Raw genomic sequence first — 25700 nt, forward strand, 5'->3', positions numbered from 1 at the left:
TAATTGTTTATACTGCACTTATTTTATTCAGAAAATATTAATAATTAAGTATAATATGAACAATATTCCATATAATATTTATTATACAGAAGGTGTAATTTTAGTGAGAGATATACCTAATTAATTAAATTTAATATTTCTACCTCTCATCATAACTTTAATTTATTTTTAGAGATGACCTTTTCTTTTCCCACATGTGTTTCCTTCTTTTTAGTTAACGTTTGTTGACATCAGACTGATGCAATTAACTAGCAATATTTCTTTTATATAAACCAACATTTTAAGTTTTTGTTTCAATTTATTATTGTATTGTGAAGAACTGAAGTTTATCAAGTCGTGTTTTAAGGTAAGAATGTTTGTGTAGGCCAATAATAAATGCTCAACATTTAACATTCTAAACAACGCGACAGTTAGGCTGCAGGGCGATTGATTGGTGGATAAGTAGACTCCTCGGTCACACGGTGTAGTGTGATGGAATTTCCGTGTAGTGTGGTTTGATGTAAGCATGGTCTGGGCCTAGAAGTTTTTTTTATTTAAACTTTTTTTTAGTGTGGTAGAATCATTTATTATGGCTCAAGCAGAAGCAAATGGTCAAAGTTCACCATCAGATCTTGAAAAGAAGATAATTCGACAAATTGAGGTGAGTTGTTTAATTAATTCTAACTTATTTTAAAGAAAAGCTTACAGTATTGTCCCCCTGAAATATTATTTTTTACAATTTTTATTTGAATATGCCATTTAAAAAAAAGGACTTAAATTGTCCGTCAGACAATGAATGAGTTTTTTGTTAAAATAAACAGTTTATTTTGTCGTCAATTTATAAGTGAAATAATTTTTTTTTCTATAGAATAGAAGTGAATAACTTTATTAATACTGCAAAATGGCCTATTAAAAGTCGGATTTTGTTAATTTTTCATGTTTTTGGGACAATACATCTTTAAACTTATAAATAAATTTTGTGTTGCTAATGTGTTGCCTTTTTTCTTAAAATAATAATTTTATTGTTTGTTTCAGTATTATTTTGGAGATGCAAATTTGAAGAGAGATAAATTCTTACAGCAAGAAATCAAATCAGACGATGGTTGTATCCTTTAAACATAAAAAAAAAGACATTCCGATCATGTGTAAAATTCAAATTGATTTAACATAGAATAAGATATAAAACAGGAGAATATCTTTATTTAAATTGGATTTTAAAAGTTGCCAGGTTAAGATGTACACATTTCTGGAATACCCTTGGGCACATTATAAATGTATATAATGAGTTATATTAGTAGACTATGTCTAATTCCAATTTAACGTATTGTTGCATTATGTTCCTTACATCCATTTATCTAGGGGTTTCTCTTGAAACAATGGTAAAGTTTAACAGGTTAAAGCAGCTCTCGGAAGACTTTGAGGTCTTGGTCACAGCACTTGCAAAATCAAAAAGTGGCTTGATTGAGGTATATGCATTATAAATCATCATCTCATCATCTGTTATGTTAATAATACACATATGCACACAGTTTTTTGCAAACATACAAAACCAAATATGCATGTATGTCAAAATGTATCCTTTTTCACACAGACTTATAATAGGTATACTTACTCCATGGCCTGATGACAGACTCCAGTGATGGACGTATATTCCGTCCTATATCCTTATATTCTTTTATCTTTATTTCTTCAATGCTGGAGTCTGTATCCGTTTGTAGCAGATCCACATATGTTATTGCTTGTTTCCTATTCGTCTGCTGCTGTATATATCGTACATATTAGACTTTTAGAGGTTTCCAGTTCAGATAAACATAACTTTATGTGAAACAAAACACTTATAATTTTACAGATAAGCGAAGACAAATTGAAAATTCGCAGATCAGAAAACAAACCAATTCCAGGAGATACAGAAGAAAACAGAAAAGACGTCAAGGCTAGAAGTGTTTATTGTGTAAGCTATTTATACATTATACTTTTTAAATGATTTTATTATTTACTTGATGTACTCTAAGTTATAAACTGTTTATTTACTTTTATTTGTTTATAGAAAGGATTTTCGTTGGAATCTACTCTTGACGACGTCCAAGATATTATTGAAAAGTTTGGCCCAATTGCCCACATCCAAATGCGAAAAGACGCTGACAAAAAATTCAAGGTAAAACAAACTATCCACAATATCAGTGGGCACAATTTAATTGTATAGAGTTGAACCCATCCTTGAGACACATTTTAAGTCCTAGTGAAGTTCCATTAATATGGGTTCTACTGTACAACCAACCCCCCTAAGGGGACACCAAATGTCCTCTTAATAGGAGTGTCATCTAAGTAGGGTTTAGCCGTAGTTTTATTTTCACTCATTTCACAATTCTATTTTTATTAAAATTTTATTTATCAAAATAAGAAATAATTGATTTAGTTTGTCATAATTGCATAGTATTATTTTAATATATATATTGTTTTATTTTTAACAAATGAAAGAATATGTTAACTTTATCTTTTTTATCTTAAGGGTTCGGTGTTTGCAGTGTTTATGAACGCAGAAGATGCTGAAAAGTTTTTAGCAGAGGAGAATTTTAAAATCGGAGAAGAAGGTGCCTTGAAAATGTCAAAGTAGGTGAAGACAAATAATAATTATACACAATTTTCTACATTTTTTAAACGTTTCACAACATTGAATTTTTTTTGTTTCTTTTGTTAGAGATGCTTATTTTGTTATGAAAGCAGAAGAAAAGAAAAAGGAGAAAGAAGATGAAAAAGAAAGAAAAGTACAGTAAGTGTCATTTGAAAATAGTACAAAAATAAATAACAGTTTAAATATAAAAAAAAATTAATTCACATAACTATACAAAATAAATCAAATTTAAAATAGATAAAACTTAAAAAAAAACAAGTTTGTGAAATTAGTAATCAGTGCGGATTCTGGATGTCAGGGAAAGGGTTTCAGGTTACCCATCCCAGCACCACTTACCTCTGTTTTCAGTGTTCAAAAGGGTAGAGGATTTAAGGGAAATAATGATAAAAACATTTATTTTTATTCATGTTTTTGACGGACAAGAAATAAATCTGATTTATATTTATATAGAGAGGCAATGCAAAAAGAAAAGGAAGAAAAATTAGCAGCAGACAAGGTAAAGCATGGATAAGTTGGTGTAATAAAAACCAAACAACAAAACACGCATTCTTATTTACCCGTTCCAGTATTATTTAACAAAAAAGCAAGAAAAGTATAATGCTTGTTGAAGCTTGTTTAGTTTCAACCATTGTATATTTAATTCCCTTTTTTTAAAAACCCTTTCACTGCAGTATTTATTTAGTACACCATAAGAGAAGTTGTTTTTTAATCAAGAGTTATTTTATTTAAAGAGTTGTTTATATTTAAAGTGTTTTATTAAATGTAAGTTTAAGTAAAAAGTATTTATGTAGTAAAAGAGAAATTGTTTTTTATTTTTAAGAGTTGTTTATATTTAATGTTTTAATAAAAGTAAGTTTAAGTAATAATGAAGTAGTGGCATCATTTTTTAATTTGTTTTCGTAATAAAATGCTGAAATCCTTTTCTGTAGGCAGCATTTGAGGACTTCACAGAAGGGTGTATCCTGCATTTCAGTGGCACGTCGGATCAGACATCCAGGGAAGATCTTAAGGAAGTGTTCGGAGAACATGGCACGGTGAACTGGGTCGATTTTGTTAGGGGTCAAACAGAGGTCAGTTATCTTTTGACATGTCAAATCTTTTAGATAATATTCAATAACCTTATATTTTGGATCCTTTATATATTTATATACTTTAAATATTTTCTAATAGAATTGTTGTAACATTCTCTTGGACATATTGTATTATTTAATATATTTCTATTGTTTTAATTCTTTAACATTTTATATGTTTAATAATAGTTTAAAAAAAAAATATTTTCTCTATAAATATTTTGCAGAAGAATAATTATTGTCTTCATTTTACAGATTTACAAATATGTAGCTATCTATTAATAGGACAACTAACCAAAGGCAAAGCATTGTACATTGTACATTGTATTTAAATTGTTCTGTGAAATGTTATCAATAAATTGTGTTCATTTGTAGGGGACTATACGATTTGATGACGATGTCAAAGCTGTAGAGGTGATTGAAAAGGTTAAAGCAGCTAACGATGGTAAAATACAAGTTCGGGGTCAAGACATTGCTGTGCGTGTTCTTGAAGGCGAAGAAGAGAAGAAACACTGGGTCAAAGTGTTCGAAGACAAAACGGCTAGCAGGCTACGTATGCAGGCTGGTAAGAATTTGCTATTTTTATGAGGGCGCTTTGCTACGAGAAAGGAGATTGCCAATAGTGAATTTTGTCCCTGATATACAGTTAAAAGACCTATACAAATATACTTTCAACTCTCCCAATACCAAACACATTTAGGCTGGCCTAATATGTCTGGTTTTCTGGAAAGTCTGATATGGAAAATGTGTTTTTAATGGTAAAAAAAATGTGGAACTTTTGGACCTCAAGAAAGTTTGTTTTGGGAGTTTTTCCGGTTTTCGGAGAGTTCGGTATTGGGAGAGTTGACTGTATGTTTTGTCTACATACAGTAGACAAAGTTTTTATGCAAAAGTATTTTACTTCTCATACAGGACGTAAAGGAAAGAGAGGAAGGTTTAGTGGTAGACGCGACAAACGTGGCTATGATGAGCCCAGAGGAAAGAAAACTAAGTTTTCTGACAGTGATAATGAAGGTTGGTTTGAAATAGTTGTATTTTTGCTGAAAATTTGTAAATATCCATATAAGGAAATGCTAAGAATGTTTTGGTGATTAAACATGGTAATTGGTACTGTTATCTTTTTGACAGATGGTGCAGAAACTAAACAAACTGAGAAAAAAGAAGTCAAAGTTGAAGATAAAGGAGGTTAGTCAAAATAATGAGAACAATTATATCATAATGCACAGTTCTCAACAACTTTATGCACTAAAGAATTAATGTCTCTTCCCTAATTACTATTATTACGTTACTTAAATTGTATTCAGATGCTGATGCAGGAACTAAAAAACGTCCACTGGAAGCAGATACACCTTCAGAGAATCCTCCCAAACAGTTAAAAGCAGAATGAGATATTTTAACAAAGAACTGTTTGAACCAAAGAGGAGTAGATGAGAACAATATTCAAGCTGGTACAAATAGACCAATCACAGCTGAAAACAGTAATCACATGACTGTAAACACTCCTCATATAAAGCTGTGTATATTTGGTAGTAGAGTTTTGTATCTCGTGCGGAATTTTCAGTTTTCTAAACTATGAACATTTTTGTACACATTACTTTTGAAGGAATTGTATATTCACTTTATTTATGCATTAAAAAAAAAACCATAATTAATATTTTGTTCTAATTTCAAAGTTCTTACGGTAGGACAACCACTTTATTTTAAAGAAACTGTAAAGTTAGAAAATAATATCAGGAAAATAAACTTTTTACTTTTTAAAATTAAAATTTTATAGTATGAAAGTTTTACATATTATGGATTAGATGTTTGTTTTAATGATTTTAAATTATTTTTAACCTTGGAGCCCAAGTTGTGTTGTCTGTTTCCATGACTACAATATGAAATCAGTGACTAGTTGCAGTATTTTACAGTATGTGGCATACATTATTAGGAGGATAAACTAAAAAGTTTGTGATACATTTGAAAAATAAAATTCCTGTACAGACAATTTTGTTGATTTTATTTAGTTGGTTTAGTTTGAAATGTGGATGACATGATTACACAGTGTGGGAAGAAGAAAACATAAATCTGACAATGATTTTGCAGTCGGTTTTCAAAATGACAAATTTTTAAGATAAAAAGAACTGGTTTGATCAATCTAAAGTTAATTCAAGTGCCTTTTAAACTATTTTATAATTTATCATGCTTATAAACCAAGTCTTAGAGAGTGGAGTTGAAAGAGTTGTGAGTTACAACCTTGGGATTGGAAGGCAAGCCTGTTAACCACCAAGCTACAGCTCCACTACAATCCTTCAATCAAATGACAAGAATCTAATCAGGTGTGTTATAATGCAAAATGATTAAAATACAATGCTAGTGGCTCATAATAATTTAATATGAGTGCTAAAATGGGACATACTATTTCAAAATTCAACAAAATAATAGTAAGAGTATTATATTTTTATACTTGTTTTCTCAACAGAAAAACAAATATTTATTCCTTTGATATATTCACAGTTACAATACATTGGTTTATCTTGAATATTTTTTAACCTATATATTTTAATTCACATGCTTTCTTTCTAATATACATCACTACATTATAACAATACAGTACACAACATTTTTCAACCTTTTGTTATTAAATTGTATGCCCATTGTACAGATGCAACATTGAGTACATTACAACTACAGATGGAAATAGCTAGAACATTTTGTATCCGACTCACAGCTTATAAAGTAATTGCATATTGCACATGATTAGTGTATAAAATCTATTTTTAGATCACAATATTTGAATACTATAAGAACGGTAAGAATGGTAAATCTACCATTATGGTGTTTTTATTACAAATGTAACGGGGAGCTGAGTCTCACATTTTACAATTATTATGCGACAATAAAGTATGTCTATTATGTCTGAGGTTGTGTTTACGAAATGTTTAAGCACACTCGGAACATGTAAGGGCAGCAGAGAACCAGAACATGAAGGAGACCAGGGAACTGTAAGAGCACCGGAACATTTAATGGCACAAGAGAACCAGAACATTTAAGGGCACCTTTCATGAACTAACCGCCGCAGGACTTTAATGGCACAAGAGAACCAGAACATGTAAGGGCACCTTTCATGAACTAACCGCCGCAGGACATTTAATGGCACAAGAGAACCAGAACATTTAAGGGCACCTTTCATGAACTAACCGCCGCAGGACAACATCGCATGATTTGCATATCATTCTCATAAAATCCATTGTTTATATCTAAAAAAGGTATCAAAGAACTGGTGTGTATCCTCCAAATGTGTTGGTTCAAATCCCTGGTCTCCAAATCCCGCCATTAACAACTTGTTAAGGATTGATTATTAACTGTTAACCAGTTACCATGGGGTGTCCTCGGTTCAACACACCCTAACAATTTACGCTGATTTCCCTCACAGATTATGCCTTACATTTCAAGCTTTTCACAGTTGAAATTTTATGGATTTTACAAATTAAAAATCTCCTGAAATTATTGTAAGAACAAAATAAACTAAATAAAACTAACAAACAAAATAACTAAAAAAATTTATAAAACTTGGTGAGTGGTGTTCGGCTTAAATATTCTAATTATGTAAACTGTATATTATTTTACCAGGATTCAATATTTTTATACCAATATAATTTATTAATTTTAATAAGTAATTCTATATTGCAAAGAAAAAATGCTGAGTAATAAAATATAAACTCTACTTATTACAATTATATAAAAAAAATATATATACACCCACCATTAATTGGTAAACATATCATTATTTGAAAGTTTGGAACCAGAAAATCAACCAAAACCTGAATTTTCTTACAGCCATTTCGAAAATCATTTTTTTGGGGAGAATTTGTAATCTCTGTACTGTAATATATCGCCACATATATGATTATCACTACAGTGATTCATCATTACAGTGTAACATGTGACTTATGTAAGATTAGCTCCGCTTATGGATAATATAGGCATCACATGTGATAAATATGTAACACTGTATTAAAGCGTTTGCCTATGATACTGGACAAATTATACATAGAGTGCAGAGAATCCTGCGAAAATCAGCTAATTTTGATAAATGAATTTTCTACATACAAATATTATGTGATTTTAGGCATATTTCTCAGTCGTTTGCATTAAATATTGAATGTACATAATTTGGAAGATCTACATTAGTAAACCTGAACGTTCCATAGATGGCACTATACCAAATACGAGATCTAATGGTAACAAGTCCAAGTCACAGAGACTCACTCATGATTAAGCTGCGTCGTTGACCAGCGAAAGCTAGAGTAAAAAACGTAAGTTTTACGAATTTTTTTTTACTTTGGATCATCCAAAAGAAAAATTACTTGAATAAGATCTACATTGCGACATACAGTATATACACATACTACATAAAATGGTAATGTTAGCTGCTATCTGATTTAGTTGAAGGTTTACCCTTCATAGTCCACATGGGGTCAAGCAGACTGAGGGGGTCATCCGTCTCGACCTCATGACCTAGTTTAGACTGTTGATTAAAAAAGTCTGCTTTGCTGATCTTTTGCTTTGTGTTTTCATTCTTAAGACTAAAGTTTTGAGGGTTGAGATCCGTAAGAAGGTTGTTGTGGTTGTTCCCGTTACTTGCTTCATCTACTTCTTGCGTTGCATTATTATCATCAGATTCACCGGGCACAAAGTTCACCATGCTTACGCCGAAATCTTCCAGATTTCTTTCTTGTAACGTATTTAAGGTTGAAGGTTTCGCTTCCACGCGTACCGTCGTCTTATCGCTGCCATTAGAATCCACAAATACAGCGCTCTCTACTGATACAGGCTGTATGGCAGTCAAGGTTTCACTCGGCTTTACAGAATCTTCTAATTGTTTACTATTTTGTTGGGAAAGTAAATCTTGATCGGGCAAGTTTGTCCCTGTTACACCATTACTGATGATTTGATTTTCTGTTTGTGAAGACTCAGTTGATTGACAGGTGGGTGTGGCTTGTGTTGCTATGCTACTAGATGACATAAAGTTCATTTGAGATATCTTACTTTGTAAATTGTCAATAGAGTCAACACCAAGAATCGGGTCAAAGGAAGTGAATCGCTGTGGTGGTTTCTTTTTATCGGAGGTCGTTGGTATTATTGGATGCAAATAAATTCCTCCTAAATTGAAGAGTTAGATATAAGAATTCAGTAAAAAGTGAAATGTTAAAATAAGAATCAAGTTTAAATAAAAAACATCAACAAACATTCAAGAGTTAAATAAAAAAAATATAGGAGTACTGATAACTAAAAAAAATAAAATGAAATAAACGTGTATAAAAAAAGTTAAGAAAGAACTGAAATAATCAAAGAAAGAAATAATGAGGGAAAAAATATTACACAAATTATAAAACAAACTCACAAGAAAACAAATTATCTATACACATTTCAAAACAAATCATAAAAAAATGATTCTAATTTTAGATAGGTGATATATTACATGAAATCTCTATGAGATGGCCAATTTAAATTCTAATTTTAGATAGGTGATATATTACATGAAATCTCTATGAGATGGCCAATTTAAATTCTAATTTTAGATAGGTGATATATTACATGAAATCTCTATGAGATGGCCAATTTAAATTCCAATTTTAGATAGGTGATATATTACATGAAATCTTTATGAGATGGCCAATTTAAATTCCAATTTTAGATAGGTGATATATTACATGAAATCTCTATGAGATGGCCAATTTAAATTCCAATTTTAGATAGGTGATATATTACATGAAATCTCTATGAGATGGCCAATTTAAATTCTAATTTTAGATAGGTGATATATTACATGAAATCTCTATGAGATGGCCAATTTAAATTCTAATTTTAGATAGGTGATATATTACATGAAATCTCTATGAGATGGCCAATTTAAATTCTAATTTTAGATAGGTGATATATTACATGGAATCTCTATGAGATGGCCAATTTAAATTCTAATTTTAGATAGGTGATATATTACATGAAATCTCTATGAGATGGCCAATTTAAATTTTGTTTTAATTGATTTCCCTTTTGATTCTATTTATTTATTTATTTTTAAAATATTTAATTGTTGTATGTTAATGATTGTATATTTGTGAGGGTCCCTAATAAACTTCGAATGGATGGACAACCCTCGTACAATATTGTTGAAATAAATAAATATTGGATTTGAACCAAGTTTCCTGGTATTATGTGAAAGTACATTTGCATACGCGTGACCCTCTTTAAAAAGTCAAATTTACTTACTCTTGGTTAAAATCTGCTCAGCGTAGCAAAGGATTGTTCCAAAACAAAATGACAATTGTTCCTGAAATGAAGATCCCCATAAAATATTTAATACAGAATTCCGCGTACACCAATGAAACTTTTATTTATTTGTATAAAATAATTTCAAAACGGAAAATACAATTCTCCTCACCTTCTCTAGCACCATCCATTTTCGTTGTTGTCTTTGTTTCTTAACAACCTGTGGAACATCTATGATGCCTGAACCAGCTAAGATCTCCTGAACACCAGCTAAAATGGTGCAAAATGTACCTGTCCTACCAACCCCACCACTGAAAAAAACACACAGGTACACAGTTAGAAACCAAATAGAGTTCCCATTTCTGTATTCTTGAATAGAGGTGTTCCAGATTATAGTTTTAATGTAATTCTAACTTACTTGCAATGTACTACGATGGGTAGTGATGTATTTCGCTGTTGCCGCTGGTAATTTAACACTTCTCCAACAAACTGTAATACTGAGCTGGAATTTGTGGGTACTCCACTAAAATTAAAAGAGTAAAATAGTCACTAGACATCAATACAATAGTCTCTACGGTGGTCAGTTATACAAATATTTGCTATTACACGCATTCACTCATTCATACACATATATAGGCAGATGATAGTGCATCTATAACCGGGCATGACAACCTCACCAACTCAAGTCACCCCTTTGTAAAAATAAATACATTTTTAAAAATAACAAAATAAACAGAATAAAAATAATAAAATAAAACTAGAAATAAATCAAAAGTAAACCCATGAAGATTGCCACCACACTGTTCCGTCAACAATGGTGATTGTGGGAACACAAAATGATGATGATAGGGTATGAAAAGACTTACAATTCTGGCCAAGCAGTAAACTGCAGGTGAGCAAACGTCTTCATTTGTCGTGTTTCTCGGTGACTTATTGTCATTAATCTTTCTACGTGGTAGTCAGTCGTCTTGGTTGCTTGCAAGGTCACGGAAATCGGCCCGTGCCTCATAATTTGACCTCGCTGCTCAGGCCAGTACGTTATGAAATCAGATTTACCCTGAAGAAAAAATAAGAATTTGTTTTTTAAGATTATAGACTTATAACATTTCTATTTTTAGATAATGAAATAGGAAATAAAAATGAACATAAATTAGCATAACTTACCTTTCCAGGTGGCTTTGATATCAACATAGCAATAACAGAAACCTGGTTTTCATAGATCATTGTCCAGAAGTCCAGGATGGTCATACTGGTTGGTGATTGAGTTGCTATTATTGTTGGACATGATGGCGTGAGATCATCCAGGTAGCTCGCATTAATGTAATCGTCTTTCAATCCTTTTAATATGACTCGGTTATGGTCATCTAAAATTTAAACATGATTACAAAAACAGAATAGATTGAATTTAAAAATTCAACATAATAAAGCATAATGAATTATTAATTAAAGCAAATATTTAAAAAGTTCTCTGACTGCAAAAAGAAGAATCATCAACTACACATGCAGCTGGTGGACAGACAGACCAACTTACATGGCATGAAATCAGGATAACGGTTTTTCAAGGAATAGCATCGAGCGATAGATATTGAATATTGTCTCGTATCCCTATCTTGGCTTTCAACCAATTCCTGCAAAAAGAAATTCACAATTAAATTTATAACAATTTTCCAAAATAAAAAAAAACCATTGTAAAATCAAAACAGTAAATCCTCCAACATCATACTGGCATTTTTTTTATACATTTTATTACTGTACTAATAATTCAGTTTATTTAATGCTGAAGTTGACTATTTTTACACAGTTTCGTTTTTATAGCCATGTAATAGAGTTACAAAAACAACTTACCCTCCAAAGACTGTCAATAACTGTTGGTCCACTTAAAGTCTGCTTGTTGAGTCCCTCAACATATTTCTCCAACTTTTCTACTTCCTCTACGAACCTATCCAAGTTCTCTTTATCATCATAAGGATCGGTACTTGGCATTTTCACAATTCTTAGTGGTCGTTCTTCTGGCACTGACTTAGGTTCTTGCTTCTTTGGAAGGAGGACGTTTTCCAGAGATTTTTGTTGGTTGTCATCGGGGCTTGTAGATAAGAGATCTGGTTGTTTCAATCCAGTGGCTTTGGTCGGTTGTAGTGGTTGTTGAAGCTGCTGTTGCTCAAGTTGTTGAATGTTCTGTATTGAGTGAGGTTGCTTAGCTAGACTTTGTCTTGGTTGTGGGACAGGTTTCCCACTTTGTGAATTAGGAGGCATCTGCATTTGAGTTGGTTGTTGTTGAGTTTGGTATTGAGCACCTGGGTTTGGGCGTGTAGGCTGAGGTGGCTGAACCATGGGCTGTTGAGTTTGGTGTACGGGCAGTGATGACTGAGCCATGGGTTGGCCTGGTTGTGTGGCCTGTGTTGACTGAGCCATGGGTTGGCTTGGATGTGTGGCCTGAGGTGGCTGAGTCATGGGCTGTGGGGTTTGGTGTACAACTTGTGATGGCTGAGCTATGGATTGGCCTGGTTGTGTAGGTTGTTGGTTTTGGTAACTCGTCTGGGACGGGTGAGCCATAGGCTGCTGGCTTGTGTATCTACCTGGCATTGGCTGATTCCCAGGCTGTTGTAATGATGTCTGGGCGCTGTACTGTTGCAATGGTGGATTGGTCATGTGATTTTGAAATGACTGTTGACTTTTATGTTGCATTTGTTGAAAGTTTCCCTGGTTTGGTTGCACAATATTTGTAGGTTGTTGATAAACGTGGGTAGATGTTGGAGGAACCTGTTGTTGGGGCATTGGGGGTTGAGAATACATTTGAGGCTGAGATGAAACTTGTTTGTAGCCTCCTACAGGGGTTTGGTTAGGCTGGTAGCTTTGCATATTTTGTTGTGTATATGGTTGGTGTGAATTCTGTGCTGGTGTTTGACTGATACTACCAGGGATATTATATTGTGGTGCTCTAGGCCGATGTTGTGGGCTACCATGCGGTGAACCAACATTTTGATAATATTGTTGGCCAGGCTGGTTTGGCTGAGGAAAGGCTACGGTTGTTTGCCCAGGCGTTTGCTGTCGAGTTTGTGCTACTTGCTGTTGCATGTACTGAGCCTGGTATTGCACTGATTGTGATGGCTGTGAAGGCTGCTGGTACATGTTCTGCTGACTAAATTGATGCTGTTGATGCATTTGATATGGCACGTTAGGATTTTGCAGTTGAGCACTTTGAGAACTTGGGTGATGCTGTAAGCTTGGATGCTGGTTATGGTTTAACATTTGTGCTTGAGACGTCATCGCCAGTTTAGGATTGTAAGCAGTGTTGTGCATTGGTTGATTGTATTGCCTTGTACTGTTTGGTGTTCTCATAGGCTGAGAAGATGGCGTAATCATTTGGTTATGGTGATAGTTTTGTTGAGAATATTGTGGCATAGATGCAGCTGGTTGTGAAACTGTTGCAACTTGTGGTGGCATGGATGCAGCTGGTTGTGGAACTGCTGCAACTTGTGGTGGCATAGATGCAGCTGGTTGTGGAACTGCTGCAACTTGTGGTGGCATGGATGCAGCTGGTTGCGAAAATGTTGCAACCTGTGGTGGTATAGATGCAGCTGGTTGATATGCTGATGCAGCTGGTTGATATGCTGATGTGTGTGGATGCATTGCTACACTATGAGGGGGAATGGATGTTGCTGCTTGAGGGACTGATGCAACTTGTTGTGGCCTTGATGCAGCTGGTGGTGGCATGGATAAAACATGTTGAGGAATGGATGTAGATGGCTGATGCATCTGGTGTTGCTGCATAGGCACATGTTGTGTACTCCTAGGCACTGAATACATTGAGCTGGGTATTTGCTGCTGTGTTGAGGCATGAGGATGTTGTACAGGTACCGGTGGTCGATGCATTGGAGCTGGATGCATAGATGTTGGAGGTTGTCCAGCAGACATAGGAACTTGCTGTTGTGAAGAAACAGGCATCTGATGCATCGAACCAGTCCTTGCAGGACTCGGAGGTGGTGCACTGGGCCCAGTGTTGTGACTCTGTGATATAGGTGTTTGCTGAGGAGGCATCGACCCAGGTTGAGAGTGCGCCCTCTGGTTTGTTACACCCCCTTGAGAAGACATTGGCGGCATTCCTGTAAGAGCTCCTCCACCAGCAGAGACATCAGCAATGGTTGCCGCAGTTGGATACATTCCTGTGCTTGATGGTGCATGGACAGGTGATGCAGGTAAACCTTGAGATGTCTTGGGTTTCCAGAAGTCTGATAGTTTCGGGCCAGCTGGTCCTGGTTCAGACTGCTTAGGTAATGGATTCCTCTGAGGACCTGAAAGATGGTAAAAGTAATTGTATTTATCTGTTGATTACGATGTTTAAATAAACAATATTACTGTAAGACTGTACTGTAATGACTGAGTGTAGTACCAGAAGGTCTGGGTACAAAATTTGGTGAAAGTTAGGGTGGATTATACACAGATTGCATTAATCATGGCATTGACCGAAGTCTTGTGTTCATATTTAGGCTAAATTAGGGGTTGGGACTACACTTGTTCATATACAGTAATAATAAAATGATCGAACAAGGGACAGATGTAATAACCACAATTAGAAAGTTACTCACTTGGTTTAGGTCTAAACCTAGCAATCTGTCTATTTCTAAGTTACTCACTTGGTTTAGGTCTAAACCTAGCAATCTGTCTATTTCTAAGTTACTCACTTGGTTTAGGTCTAAACCTAGCAATCTGTCTATTTCTAAGTTACTCACTTGGTTTAGGTCTAAACCTAGCAATCTGTCTATTTCTAAGTTACTCACTTGGTTTAGGTCTAAACCTAGCAATCTGTCTATTTCTAAGCTCTTGTCTTTCCTTCACAAGGTCTGTGCAGTTTGTATGTATTTTCATAATTCCTATCTGCAGTTTCTTGTAAAAATCAATTCCTTTGCGTGACTTGGCAAGAAGATCATCGTAGACTGTGTATGACATCACCAGCTCTTGAATTTTATCTTCCCTTCTAATAATTGGTAAAATTGAAATAAATTGCGTAAAATATTGCATGTACGTGGGCTTCTGGCTTGCGAGCTATAAAACTTCACTGTCTCTTTAGAAGCCCCAGACGTTTTGTCTGAATGAAATGTAGTTGTAACATGTTGGTTAAACTCAAATTAAAAAACAAAATCATTAACACCTTAAAAATCAGTAAAATGTTTTTTTTTTTTATCTAAGATCACTTTTTTCTGTTACCTTTGAGCTATATCAGCAGACATTTTTCTTGTATCAGCATATCTTGCATTGGCTTCTGTCACTGCCTTCAGAATGTTATCTTGTGCTGACAAATTCTGCTCAATGTAGGTGACAGTGGATTGATGTTTTGCTAATTCTTCTTCAAAGAATTTCTGCAATTTACATTGAAAATTTACTAAAATATTCCTTATATAACTCACTAAAATATATGCATTATTAAATAGATTTCGATCCAAGTCGGCCCTAAACCGTCTCAGCCAAAGTCAAGTCGGCCCCAAGTCAAGTCGGCCCCAAGTCAACTCGGCCTCAAGTCAACTCGGCCTCACGTCAACTCGGCCAAAAAATAATCGGTCAACTCGGCCCCGTTAAAGTATGGAATGCAAAAGGTGCAAAGGAAGGGGATTGATAAAATAATATTTCTTCACATTTTATTACCTATGAATAATTCTGACTTTTAATGAATATTAATATTTAGACAATAATACTTTTAGCAAAAAAAAAAAAGAAGGATTTCACGAATTTTTCTTTATTTACGTTTAATAAAATTTCAAATTGCACAAATTGTTCTGAAATTGCGCATAACAAACAATTGATTAATAAGCTAGCATTCATACTATTATTAATGATTACAATATGAACATTTGGATAATAAATAGGAACACATTGTAGGCATACACCCAATATTATTCAACCTGTTAGTGACGGTTTCATCGCTGTTGGTTGACAACTGAATAAAAAAAAATAAATAAAAAATATGATGATGCACGTACGTGGGCGCGTATGTTCGTTCGTGCGTCAAAATTCAATAAACATGTCCGATATGCGAGGACATATATTAGGTGTAATAAGATTGTTTGGTTGGATTGTTTGGTTGAATCATTGAGGTATTAATTAATGTTAACTCTATGGTTGAATCACGCGTAGATTTCTTCAGTGTATGCATTTAATTTGATTAGGCGACAACATCTGAAACCAATTCGTAGCTGCGCCTCCCTGTGCCTTTGGCAGCTATTTCGATATCTACAACTGCTACATGTTTTCGCTGATCGGGGGTTTCCCCTTTTTTAAAAACGCAAATCATGGACAAAAACGATATGTACAGTACGATCATTTTTCTATGGCCAAATGGTGGAACCATGGAGCTATAATATCTCCATGATGGTCTTCGATTTACTAAAATGTGGTACCTGCACGTGTTTTTGTAAAACGCGGGTACTTCTATTCATATCGGCAATGATATCATTTTTTTATTTTCTTATTTCTTAATTTTTTTTAAAGAGTGGATAGTAATAATCATAATAATATTAAGCACTTTTTGCGTTCCATACTTTATTGTGGCCTAGTTGACCGATTAGTTTTTGGCCGAGTTGACGTGAGGCAGAGTTGACTTGAGGCCGAGTTGACTTGGGGCCGACTTGACGTGGAGGCGACTTGACTTTGGCCGAGACGGTTTGGGGCCGACTTGACCTGCACCCATTAAATATTATGCATATAAAAAATATGATTAAAAAACAGAAGATAACAATTGGATCAAACTGGTTCTATCTGGTGAATGTAACCAGCCATTCTGGTTAAAACCAGATTTTTCTGGTAACCAGATGCTAAAGGTGTATTACACATTACTATATTTTGGTTAACTGGGTGGTAAATCTTACTGAATATATAATAACAATAGACAATATTATTGATATCTTTATTAGCCTTGATGAAGGAATAGTGTTTTCCAAAAGCTCAGCACTTTCTTTCTGGCTGTTTTATTTTACTATTTTTACTTAGCTTATTTTATTTTATTTGTATCTCAATAGATGATTTTCGTGCTACGAAAGCCATCTTTAACAGATGAAAAACAGGCGAATGTAAAAAACAAAACCCACATAGCATTTTCACAGGATTTATTTTCTTTAAAAAAAATTAAAGTAGTTTGTACCTTCCTATCTCCTTCATCCTTGGTTACTATGGTACTTGTGATGTCATCGTTCTGTAACTTTTCTCTTAGCTGTTTTTCAAGATGTTTACGTTGATTTTTCATTTTTTCTACTTTCTCAATCAGCATTTTGAGTGTATCTTGAACACCTTGATCTTCAGGTGCTAACATTTAACAAAATCATATACGTCACTTTGAGGTATGAGTATACCATAGTATGTTAATAATTTTAATTTATAAACTGTACAATATAAACAATTGTGCAAAAGAGTAACCTGACACTCACTAGAGGGACGTATACCCACTCTCAAGAGCTTCACACAGATGAAGTTCAAGTTGCAACCTGGTTCTCTTTTATACGGCAAGCGCTATATTTCCTTTTTTTCAAAGAATGACTTAAAGGATAGTAGTTCTATAGTCTGACATGACATCAATATGACAGCGATATGGACAAGCATGTAGGACTTTATGCATTTTAGATTTTAATACTAGATACCTTAAGCTCTATGTGCAATATGAAATGTATAAGGATTCACTTAGGGACCATGTAAAAATTACTCTACTGCAGTTACTGCAGTAAATAAATTTTGTTGACAGATTATGCAAGTATTTAGTAAGCTTTTATGCCTAATCATACACACTGTATATTGCAGTGACTGCCTCATAAACTTCTATATGACAGCTATATGGACAAGCATGTAAGACAGTATTTAGTAAGCTTTTCTGCCTAATCATACACACTGTATATCGCAGTATTTGCCTCATAAACTTCTATATTGAAACAAACTAAAATCATACATTCTTGCAAATACAGTTACTGCAGTAAATGCATTAGAATCATTTTGTCATACATTCTTGCAAATATAGTTACTGCAGTAAATGCATTAGAATCATTTTGTCATACATTCTTGCAAATATAGTTACTGCAGTAAATGCATTAGAATCATTTTGTCATACATTCTTGCAAATATAGTTACTGCAGTAAATGCATTAGAATCATTTTGTCATACATTCTTGCAAATATAGTTACTGCAGTAAATGCATTAGAATCATTTTGTCATACATTCTTGCAAATATAGTTACTGCAGTAAATGCATTAGAATCATTTTGTCATGATCCCTTACTGTACTAGACGAATATTTATAGTTCACTTACATTCTGTTGCTTTTTGTGATGGCAGAATTTCTTGAAGCTTTTCTAATGGACCGGCCAACAACCTAATGTTAGCCAGGTGGACCTCCATTGCTTTATGCAAATCAGTGTTAGATTGACTAGCCTTTGTATGTCCCTCTTTATATTTCTTAAGTTCCTTTCCTATATCTTTCACTACAAATTCAGGTTTGCTACTGAATTCTTTCTGTAAAAGAATTACAAATATATATTGGAAATAATAACAAACAATATACAAATTACTATACAGATCCCTCTACAGATAATGAAGGGTTTAGAATGCATTCTAACAGCATGTGTGATGGATGATTCCATTTTATTTTAAGGTGTGTTTTAATAAACATGAACTAATTGGGAAAGGACATTATCCTCTTTGTCCAGGTAAGGGGCAAAATTATTTGCACAGCATTTTGTTTGGATGATTCTATCATAATTCAAGGGGTATTTACAATAAATAACAATAGACTTTAGCATCTAGGTAAAGGGCATTATCCTATTTGTCCAAGTGAGTGGGCAACATACCTACACTACAGTGATAATTATTAATTTTTTTAAATATTTATTTGCACGGTATTTTGTAAGGAAGATTATATCATACTTTAAGGGGTATTTACAATAAACTCGAGCAACTAGGTAAAGGGCATTATCTTTTTTGTTCAGGTGAGTTGGCAGCATACTTACACTATATGATTCCTCATCTTGTTTTTCTTGATTTACAATAGCTTCTACTTCTTTGAGTTCCGCATCAACATCCAGTACAACGTTTGAAAGCTCTAGAATAAGTTGCCATAAAAATAAGAGGCTATTATTAAATTGGGTTTCAAATGTGCTTAAATTACATACCTGTACATAAACAAAAATTATAACATCTCTTTCTTTTAATTAAATAAGGAGATTGGGAACTTGTTATATAATATCTTTAATATTATTAATGACAGAAATTAACTTGTTCTCACCATTCATGGATTGTACAAGAGACTTGATAGCATCTGGTTTGACGCTGATGGCAGCGCACACTTCCAGAAGAACCTGCGGTAGTCTTTCTGGTTCCTTCTGTAATCGTAGCTGGTCAACTTGTAAGGACTCAAGATATTGGCTGGAGAAGGATATTATACCGTAAAACCATGAATTTTAATTAAAAAAAATGTTAATATAATTCTTTTTTCACTTTTACTCCTGAGGATGATCGAAACATATAAATAGAAACGTCCAGAAACTCAACAGTTCTTTTCATAACTACATACTTGGTCTACCGCAAAGTTTATATCAACATATTATATACGTCATCTTTTTTCATAGAATACTGTTGTAAATTGCATATGTTTGTGAACTCAAAAATTCAATCGTAAGAGGTAAAACCTCGAACCTAATGCTCCATTTAAGCCGATTTACACAGACAAGCGGTAACGGTAATAGAAATATAGAATCTATCTTATTCCTTATGACCATTTACACACAACATGGAGTGGACGGGCGGTTTTCCCTTTAGATACAGATTCTATGTGGAACAAGCTAGGCGGTTTTCTGCTTACCATTACCGGTTGTAGATTAACAAAAGACGCAATAACCTTTCTATGAAAAGATATTCAGTTTTAAGGATTTAGTTATAAATAAACACATTAAAAATATATTGATTAATTAATGAAAAAAAATTAAATAACATACTCTAACTGGTTGTTTTTTCCTTCAATCTTAGCACCTAACTCTCTAAGTAATTTAGCCTTTTCTTCGCTGTATACCGACGCCGCTGCATGGGCTTCCATTGGAACAAGCTTCTTAAATATATCAGGTCCTGCAACCGTCTCGTCGTATGCTTGAAATGTCAATGCTTTCACAAGCGATGCACCTGAAATTGATTAAATATAAATGAAAAGTTTAGAATTAAGCTTTCTCTACACTATAAAACTAGTTTTACAAAAAAAGTGATTTGCCCAAATATGGTAGTGATATGCCCAAATATAGTAGTGATATTACATCATCATGTCCATATATGGGCACATCACATTTTTTGTCACATAAAGTTTATAGTGTAGACAGAGCTGTAAAGTGTCTCCTGAATAGGGATGTCCGAAATGATGGGTTCTACTGTATATTGATACTAGATACATACAATGCCAATAAAGAGAAATTCTAATTTTTTTTGGTTTGAATAGACAACGCTCTAATACGAATCATTAACATTTTAACATGATTACCTTTAATATCTGGAAGACTTTCTATATCTGGTATTTTATCATGATAAATAAAATCATTGTCTTTTTTGGCAGCCTCATGTTTCCCTACAACCACATCTTTAGTAAATACCAAAGCTTCTGCTATTCCTTCTTTTTGCCCCTAAAACAGAAGATTTTAATATAATTCATTCATTCCTAGATTTTAATATAAATGATTCACTCTTACTCCTGAGGACGATCAAAGCACATTGATAGAAACGAAACAGTTCTTTTCATAACTACATACATGGTGTAAACGCAAAGTTTATATCAACATATTATATACTTCATTTTTTTTACAGAATACTGTTGTAAATTGCATATGTATATGTGTGTGAATTCAGTTGTAAGATTCACATTTATGAACTTTGGATTGGACCACTAAAATTTACAAGGCAACAGACAATAATGAACCTGCTTACAAACCACTTTAGAAAGTGGGTAGTCGGGGGAACTATCACAACGCAGGAAGCGAGTTAAATACTGTAGAATTCTCATTTGGGACACCTTATTAAAGCAACACTTTCACATGAAAAGAACAAAGAGAAATAATGTTTTAACACTATGGCCACTACTGAGGGGATACTTCTACTATGAAAAGGGTATAAAGGTGTCCCCTTAATGGGGGGTCTATTGTATCTCCTGCCTGATGTAGATAAGTGAAGACAAACTACCTTTGCTAGTTTAACAGCTTCTGAATGCTTATCCAGCGCCGCCTTCATGTAAGCCACTCTGTCTCCGTATTTCTGTTGTTCTTCTGCTTGGTTGCCCATGTACATCTTAACATACAAAACAAAGTGTGATAAGAGCATTGCTACAGTACGCACGAAAATTATAGAAGTTTTAGAGAATTTGAAGATTTGGGAGATGAAAGTAAACTTACATAAGCAATACTAGTGAAGTGAGCTATCTTAATTTGCAGTACTTTCTTCCACTGTTTATAGCGCCGTGATCCAACAATGATATCGGCTCTACTATCATCTAGACCTTTAAGGGCTAGTTTGTAGAAATCTTTTACTTGGCTACTAATTCGGGCTACTAACGAACTCTTTCTGTTATCTTGCATACTCTTCTCCAACAGACACTCTTGTGCCTGGCCCTGGAAATATATTGATTATTTTATTTTAAAAATGAGTCTGATAGTTTTAAATCAGTTATGAATACAGATGCTGAGAATATAATTAAATAATTAAAGATGATGGCTTATAAACTAAACATAAAGCTCTGTCTGCAGTATCAAACTTTATGTTATGATGTGCCCATATATGGGCATAATGATGTCATATCACTACTATATTTTGGGCATATCACTACTATATTTGTGCATATCACCACCATATTTGGGCACATCACACTTTTTTTTTTTCAAACTAGTTTGATAGTGTAGTGTACAGATTAGGTGGGTCCAGGCAAGCAATTTGACCATCGCACATACAAATATGTTACAAATAGTCAATAATTTATTGTAATGTTCCAACTATGAATTCTTGCCTGCAAGTTTAAAAATTCATGAATACTCTCAAACATTCTCAAATGTATCATATCATTAAAACAATTTCTTAAATAATCATTTTAATACTGACAAGTACAATTGTAATGAAAAACAAAATGTTTTAAAGCTATGTCTACACTATCACTTGTATTTATTCAAAAAAATGTGATGTACTCATATATGGACATGAAGATGTAAAATCTCTTCCATATTTGGGCACATCGCTATCATATTTGGGCACATCACTACCATGTTTAGGCACACCAAATTTTTTGGTAAAACTAGTTTGATAGTGTAGCTTACAACTTACAAGCATAAGGTTAATGTAAATTTGTAGAAGTTCCATTGATATATCAGGACTCTTATTTGATCCCACATGGTCCTTGAGGAAAGAGAACACGCCAGCAGCACACTGAAAGTGAGTGCACGCTACTTTCATCTCTTCTTCTGACGTACGCGATTCTCTTGCTCCAAGAATGGCATGCAAAGTGCCGAGGTTGTACAATATGGACGCTTGCTCAAAATGAATATCGCCCTCTGTCACAAATGTTTCGTCAAATGCATCCACCCTGTAAGTACATCACAATAAAATTAAGTGAACATCCGATCCTTTATTTATCAAAGTATTTTTATTTTAAAATGGAATGTTGCATTACATTTTATTTTTTTTAAAAGGGCCCTTGAATATCAGTTAACCCACTGGGCTAAACTGGAAGGGTTAACCTTTTTAAAGATGGTTAAAATAAAAAATGGACTTTGTCATCAAAGATGCATGAAAAAAGCAAGTCTTTTGGTGTAAGTGCACTTATATGTGTACTTTCTCTGAACTGACCATACAAACTGAATAAAGCTAGGCTCTCCTTCGGCCATTGGGAAGCGACTGGTCAACAAGTGCAGTTGACCATAGTATTTCTTCAAAGTACTTAAACCACCAAAATCTTGTGCAACATTGCTAGCACTCTGAAAAAGATATAATAATTTCTATTATTTATAGTAATCCATTACAAAAAAGTGGGGATATTCTGGTATAAGAGAGGATATGAAATAAAAAATTATTATTAAGTGTCATAAAGAAAACAATGTGATTTAAAATTTGGCCTCAGAAATTCACAGAAAAATATTATCATAAATTTAATTTGTTTAAATTTATACATCTTTATCTGTGCCAACTATTTTATTTACATTTTCAGTGAAAACATTGATGCTCTGTTCAACCAGATTATTCAGACGATCACTAATAGGTTACTTCCTCTGACATGACAGATATTCATCCTGTTATTTTCACTCTTTTTTAAAAACTAAATATCTACGTTCTAACAATATCAAAGTGATTAGGTCAAGATTGCCACAATTTTTCACCAGTGAAAATGTAAACATCTATTAGTTTACTGATTGCTTGTAATTAGGCCTTGCACTCCATCCAGGTTAGCCTAGCGCAACCAACCAATAAGGTTTGCTGTCGTTAAATTGTATCATCCTCTTACCGATCTCAGCTGCTCAATTTGTCGGATTTCATCGTTATATCGACTCGCATCTTCCATGTAATGTTCACTTATATACTGAGAAAAAAGAAAACACATTTTTTTCTTAAATACTGAAAAAACTCACAGAACAATTATCAAAATCCAAAACAAAAAATTCAATATATATTATATATATATATATATATTATTTAGTATTCAAAATGATAAGCAATTGTTTCTGAATCACAGAAGCAGACAGGATGTCAACTCAACCGAATAAATCGTAACCATTCTCAAATGCAGCAGATAGGATCAAAAGCTGGGCTACTGTGTGGTGCTCTATACAGAACATCAACTTGGTTTTATCAAACGCAACTGATATCATCATAAACCGGGTTTGCCCTATGTTGGTATATTTAAAGTCCTAAAACCATGTAAAGTTGCAAATTCAAAGTCGATCTTAAACTTATTTATATATCTCAATATCTTTTATTGAAATTCAACAAACATATAAAAATACAAAACAAAAAAATTGAAAATTATTAAATATTATTTAATTGCAAATGCATTGCAACCCAAGGAGCTGAATTGCAGTAATATTATTATTAAATAATGAAAGATTTTGAAACAAAACACATAAACCCAAACGAACACACAAACATTTTATAGATGAGCTGTACTGTACAGACAGGGTGGGGCATCAAATGATTGGAACAAATTATATTACAATCATAGATTGAGAATATATGGTCTGCCCACCACTTTTATTAAAGCACCATCCGTAATATATTTCAGAAGACTTTTTGCAAAAATGAAAGGCCTAGCTAGCTAGGCCTAGCCTATCTAATTTGTATGAAGGAAGGTAACAAATAAAGGTAGGATCAGGCCTACTACTAGGCCTAGTAGGCTTAGCACAACATGTGACGGAGCTGTAATAGTTATAATAGCTAGTTTAGAGCTAGGCCTGTGCCTTTTTGCAATGTCATTTATCAGTTTATAGAGACTAGGCCTAGGCCTAGAGGCTAGCCTAAGAACTTTATTCCCCCCGGGTAGGAGTCAAAATATAAACAAAAACATAGCAATTCAGTTGGCAGGTCAGCAATTTGATTTCAATAAAATGGCATTTAACGGTGAACTAAACAATTAATATTTAACTGGAGTAAAGAAAAATGTATAAAAAATGTACCTATACCAACCTTTTTTAAAACTGATGAAAATTCAACCTTTTCTGAACTTTGTTTTAGCTCTAAAAAGAGCATTTCCATTCGGGGAACTGCCTCCATTTTGGGTACGATGACGTCATTCTGTCACAAGGAAATCCTTCACCACAATTGACATTCGCCCTCTATCAAGCATTAACTTTGATCTGTATACTGTGTATATATATAGTGATCGTTTGTCTGTTTTGAATCAATAACCTATTTAAAAAAAAAAATTATGTAAAATTGTGTTTTCAGCCAAACGCGTGCATGTAACAATGGTTATGGTCTAAAAATAAATTTTTACAATGTTTATGATTCATATTTGTATCACCATCGATCTAGACCTATATAACATATTAAAATACTATGTACAGTAGGCCTAATGTTGAGCATTGATTGGCTAATAATGGATCTTATTGTAAGCACACTGTGTAGTGAGCTAAATGATATGTTTATAGTTTTATACGGTACACATATATTTAACATATACCTGTAATTGAAAAAATGAGAGGAATTGATTTTGATTTGTCCGTCCCGTATACAATAAGGACGGAATATCTTGTGTTCGATAGAGCTCAAAATCAAATACAGTCAACATACCCTTTTATTAGTTAATAGTTACGCACCCTGCGTAAAGACGACGACCGACGGTATCTCTCTCCCCGATCCCTCCCCTATCTCGTGGTCCTTCTGAATCATTTGGCTCTGGTGATACAGCATAAGCCTAGCCTTCCTAGCTATAGGGGCCTCGCATTCAAACGCCGCTTTCAACAGCTATTTTAACCTAATAAAAATGTTATTTCATTAAACAATTAAATTAGAAGTTCAAATATTATTTAGAGTTTTGAAAATTCCACGTTTAAGTGTAATTTGAACTGAATATTTAAGGTTAATTAATATACATTATTTCTAGTCGTCATCAAAAAATAAAGACAACGGAATTTCATGCTAAGATCCGCCCACTTTGACCACCGTTCTGTGGCTTCCCGTCGTGTTAATTGTTTGCCAAGCAACCCCATTAGACTAGGCTATGAATGAGGTAGGTGCCACCCGGAGAGGTAGAAATTCTCATATGACTTTTCTAGACCAGTTTTT

The 25700-nt window shown here is 33.7% G+C and overlaps 2 protein-coding genes across 2 annotated transcripts; one reads left to right on the top strand and one right to left on the bottom strand.

Annotated features, from left to right (window-relative positions):
* Window positions 1-209: 209 nt before the first annotated feature.
* LOC140040037 (lupus La protein homolog) lies at window positions 210-5668 on the top strand. Its single transcript, XM_072085672.1, has 14 exons — window positions 210-346; window positions 550-640; window positions 1015-1084; window positions 1339-1445; window positions 1829-1930; window positions 2027-2134; window positions 2489-2589; window positions 2678-2749; window positions 3062-3107; window positions 3541-3681; window positions 4057-4246; window positions 4594-4695; window positions 4810-4866; window positions 4986-5668. Exons 2-14 carry the CDS (start codon window positions 569-571, stop codon window positions 5066-5068), a joined length of 1251 nt encoding a protein of 416 aa, XP_071941773.1. The 5' UTR covers window positions 210-346; window positions 550-568; the 3' UTR covers window positions 5069-5668.
* On the bottom strand, window positions 5652-24686 carry LOC140040035 (tyrosine-protein phosphatase non-receptor type 23-like). Its single transcript, XM_072085671.1, has 22 exons — window positions 24600-24686; window positions 23425-23499; window positions 22773-22900; window positions 22251-22509; window positions 21332-21547; window positions 21123-21227; window positions 20431-20569; window positions 19901-20081; window positions 19192-19331; window positions 18917-19008; window positions 18221-18422; window positions 17069-17229; window positions 15142-15293; window positions 14715-14911; window positions 11782-14228; window positions 11468-11564; window positions 11101-11300; window positions 10803-10993; window positions 10355-10459; window positions 10109-10247; window positions 9937-9997; window positions 5652-8826 (listed from the first exon to the last, which is right to left on the bottom strand). Exons 1-22 carry the CDS (start codon window positions 24684-24686, stop codon window positions 8090-8092), a joined length of 6111 nt encoding a protein of 2036 aa, XP_071941772.1. The 3' UTR covers window positions 5652-8089.
* Window positions 24687-25700: the final 1014 nt, after the last annotated feature.

Source organism: Antedon mediterranea, chromosome 2 (genome assembly GCF_964355755.1).
Source record: "Antedon mediterranea chromosome 2, ecAntMedi1.1, whole genome shotgun sequence".
In the NCBI taxonomy this organism is placed as follows: domain Eukaryota; kingdom Metazoa; phylum Echinodermata; class Crinoidea; order Comatulida; family Antedonidae; genus Antedon; species Antedon mediterranea.

Excerpts from the sequence above, each read along its gene's own strand:
- LOC140040037 (XM_072085672.1), top strand. The coding sequence starts at position 569 with ATGGCTCAAGCAGAAGCAAATGGTCAAAGTTCACCATCAGATCTTGAA. Across the intron at positions 1,931-2,026 it reads AGGCTAGAAGTGTTTATTGT|AAAGGATTTTCGTTGGAATC; the intron begins GTAAGCTATTTA and ends ATTTGTTTATAG. Across the intron at positions 2,590-2,677 it reads GGTGCCTTGAAAATGTCAAA|AGATGCTTATTTTGTTATGA; the intron begins GTAGGTGAAGAC and ends TTCTTTTGTTAG.
- LOC140040035 (XM_072085671.1), bottom strand. The coding sequence starts at position 24,686 with ATGGAGGCAGTTCCCCGAATGGAAATGCTCTTTTTAGAGCTAAAACAA. Across the intron at positions 21,548-22,250 it reads TTTACATTAACCTTATGCTT|GGCCAGGCACAAGAGTGTCT; the intron begins GTAAGTTGTAAG and ends ATATATTTCCAG. Across the intron at positions 8,827-9,936 it reads TGAGCAGATTTTAACCAAGA|GAGGAATTTATTTGCATCCA; the intron begins GTAAGTAAATTT and ends TCTTCAATTTAG.